Raw genomic sequence first — 3,439 nt, 5'->3', positions numbered from 1 at the left:
GGGCGGGCGGTGGGCCGCGGGGTGCTGTCCATCCTCCGGATGAACTCTGCACAGAAGAGCATGTGGTCAGAGGGACGGCCGCCGCAGCGCGTCTCCCTACCCTGTCTCCCTACCCTGTGCCGCCTCCAGCCAGTGTGGCCAGCGCGAACACGAGGTGGGACGTCCTCAGTCTGCCCTGCTCCCCCACCTTGAAGAATGGGTGCTTCCAGGTGCCCACAGAATGCCAGCCTGGAGCCCGATGCAGAATGCTCCTTCAGAAGTCGCAGGCAGCTGCTTTGTGCCGGTTTGCACTGGGTCTCGCTGCCCACCAGCCCTCCCCTCAGGAGTCCCCAGGCATTTGGGGAGATGGACCCTGATATGTCAGCACCTGAGTGCAGTGGAAAGGAGCTCTCTGGAGGGCTTCTGAGAGTAAGCGGCCCTCCGTGTTTCCCGTTGGTTTTCAGGGTGAGGAAGCTCTTGTCACAGAGCCGAGGGTCTAAGGTGCTCAGGCGCAGGAGGGTGGGATCTGGACCTGTGGGTCACAGGGAAGCTCCTCCAAGCTCCTGAGGCTCCTGGCCTTGCCCCATCACAGGGGGCTGTGTGCTGAGCTGAGGGGCAGGAAGCGGGCAGTGCAGGGCCTCTGCCCCCAGGGCCTGAGCACAGTGGGTATTAGGAGCTGAGGCACGTAATTCCCTTTGGTCCTGCAGGACGTGGGGCACGCCTAGCTCAGGTCAACCCCCGGGAGAAGCCTTGGTACATCAGACACTGTTTTGTCCAGCTACACCCCTGCAGGTCCTCGGCTACCATGGGGAGGTGCCCGGGTCACTAGCCCAAACACCCTTCATCTCCCTAACTCAGCCAGTCCCACCTGGAAACCACTTAGGTGAGGACTGAGAAGAGCCTGGGTACGAGACACAGTGAAGGCCAGGACTGGGAGCAGGATGGCAGGGCGAGCCACCCACACCCGGCGCCCCGCCCCTGCATGGCAGCCAGGGACTTCAGCTCCCAGGGCTGTGTCTCCCACTCTGCCTCAAGCCCTGCCCCAAGGTGCTCCCTTCTTTCCAGCCCCCAGGAGCCCTACCCAACCCAGTCTTATGTCCTCTGAGTCTCCTGGTACCTGGCACACACTTCTGTCACAGCGCCTGGGATATGCAGTGGGGCGTCTGTCCCTCCTGGCCAGCGCAGGGCCTGGTCTGGCTCTCCCTGAGGCCCAGCAAGGAGCCGGCAGCTGAGTGCCAGAAACTGTCCAACGAGTGAACAGGAAACTCGCCAAGCCCCAAAACCAACTGCAGCCAGAACTGACTTCCAAAACACTGAGCTCACCCCTCTCCCCTCTTCCTCTGCCTCAGGGCCAGGCACCCCACTCATCCAGAGTCCCAACCTCTCCTTCTTCCTGCACACACCCCCCACCCAGCCTGCCGACTGGTGACCTGCCAGACACACTTAGCTTGCTGAAATGCGTCCCTTGCTTGCAGAGTAGGTTTTTTTTTTTTTTTAAGAATTATTTAATAATACGCATTATTGTTGTTGTTATTTTTAATTCACCAGAAAGAGGCAAAGAGAGAGAGGGAAAGTGAGAAAGCAAGCTGCCAGGTCCAGGACTCGCACCAGTCAGCCACATGGAGTCCAGCTCCCCAAACACAGTGCCACCTGCTGGCCCCTCAGGGTGAACTAGCTGCCAACACTTTCAGACAGACGGTAAGTAATTTGAGACGGTGAAGGCCACTGCCATCCCCTGCATCACATCGCAGGTACATCCGTGTGGTGAATGGATGGGTGGATGGCTTCCTGCTTCTCTTAAGAATGGGTTGGTCTGGGACCAGCAGTTAGCGTAATGGCTATGTTGCTGGACTCCCATGTAGCTGACCACGGTTCGAGTCCCAGACCCAGCACGTGTGCATGCATGCCCAAGATCCCGAGAGGAGAATGGAGAAGGGATTGCGGCGTGGGACCATCCCCCCTGGAGGGTGATTTCTTGCTTTCTGTCTCTATGTCTCTGTCTTTCTGGCTAGCGCACACATCCTATAGCAAAAACCTCTCAATAAATAAATACAAACGGGATGGTCTTTGTTCCCACCTAGTTTGGGTGCAGTAGAACAGCCCCCTCCTCGGGCTGCACCTTTCTCTCTTGGCCCCAGACCCTTTGGTCAGCGGCTTCGCCTGGGCTTCAGGCTGCGACGTTTTGCAGGCCCCTCTTCCCTCATCAGAATGGAACCACCTCATGGAAGGCCAAGCCCAGATGCCGCCTCTCACCCCAGTAACTGTCCAGTTTTCTGCTCATGGAGTATGTGCCCTCTCTGTCCCTGCTGGGACCGGAGCACACCAGGCCTGGCTATCAGCTCTTGCTGTACTTCTGAGGCCTGGAGTCCCTGGGGGTCACTCATACACAGTTTGGGACTTGGCGGAACCAGTCGTGGCCCAGCAGCAAGATCCACAGTAAAGTTCCATCTCCGTGGGGCCAGCGGATGGCATGACGGTTAGGGCGTTGGGCTCACACATGGCCTAGAAACGGGAGCTTGAAACTCACACTGGGTGTATGTGTGTGTGTGCCCAAAATCCTGAGAGGAGAATGGAGAAGGGATTGCAGAGGGGCCATCCCCCGGGTGGTGGTGGTGGGGGGGGGTTCTTACTTTCTTCTCTCTCTCTGTCTCTGGCAAATACTCATACCCTATAGCAAAAATCTCTCTCTTAAAAAATAAAAAAGTTCTGTCTCCTTGGGACCAGCAGATGGTGTGGTGGTTAGGGTATTGGACTCCCATACAGCCTACCCCTGTTTGAGTCCTGAACCTGGTGGCTTGTTTTCTCCTCCGACCCCTGTCTCTCTGGTGAGTACACGTGCCCTATAGCAAGTTAAAATTAAAATGAATAATTATTTTTTAAAAATGTTTCCACCTCCTTTAGCTGAGTGTCTAGGTGCAGGTGGGAGGCAGGACCATCTGTCGGGAGGGGCAGCGGGCTGTGGGTGCAGGACCCCCCATCGTGGCATCCCCACAGCTGGGCACTTACTTTCTTTGGGCACGAAGGGGATGAGGCGGCTCCTCGCCTGCACCGGGGCGGGGTGGATCTGACACTTGCCAGGAGGTGCCCGCCTGCCAATGACACACAGGAAGGTCACAAGTCCCACCCGGGGCCTGTGCGAGTGTGTCCCTGACTGTCACCCTTCCCACCTAGGTTGGGGAGATCTCTTCTCAGCCATTCTCCACCACACCTGGAGTGGGCACGGCTGCGCTCCCTCTGGCACCGAGACTGAGGACACACTCCGCGCGTAGCAGACCCTGGGAGCCCCCCACATGCTTGGTGACCCTCGATTTTGAGACACGCGAGGTTTGGAGAGCCCTGTGGACAGCAACAGTCACAGTGGCCACCGACCGCACCTGCCCGGCAGCCTGTGCACCCTGCCCTTCTGTGCCCCGTGTCCCCCAGGGCCAACCCGCATAGAAGCCCCGAAACAGCCTGTCGG

General features: G+C 58.3%; 1 protein-coding gene across 1 annotated transcript in view; it reads right to left on the bottom strand.

Annotated features, from left to right (window-relative positions):
• HHIPL1 (HHIP like 1) overlaps positions 1–3,439 on the bottom strand; it is a 29,052-nt gene that overhangs the window by 705 nt on the left and 24,908 nt on the right. The window contains 2 exon segments of the mRNA XM_027776377.1: positions 1–46; positions 2,986–3,068. The exon segment at positions 1–46 is cut by the window's left edge and continues 705 nt beyond it. Coding sequence (XP_027632178.1) covers positions 1–46; positions 2,986–3,068 — 129 coding nt within the window.

The sequence above is a fragment of the Tupaia chinensis genome, unplaced genomic scaffold (genome assembly GCF_000334495.1).
Source record: "Tupaia chinensis unplaced genomic scaffold, TupChi_1.0 Scaffold000671_1, whole genome shotgun sequence".
Lineage (NCBI taxonomy): Eukaryota > Metazoa > Chordata > Mammalia > Scandentia > Tupaiidae > Tupaia > Tupaia belangeri.
The sequence above is the reverse complement of the archived record's forward strand: the minus strand, read 5'-3'. Positions and strand labels throughout refer to the sequence as shown.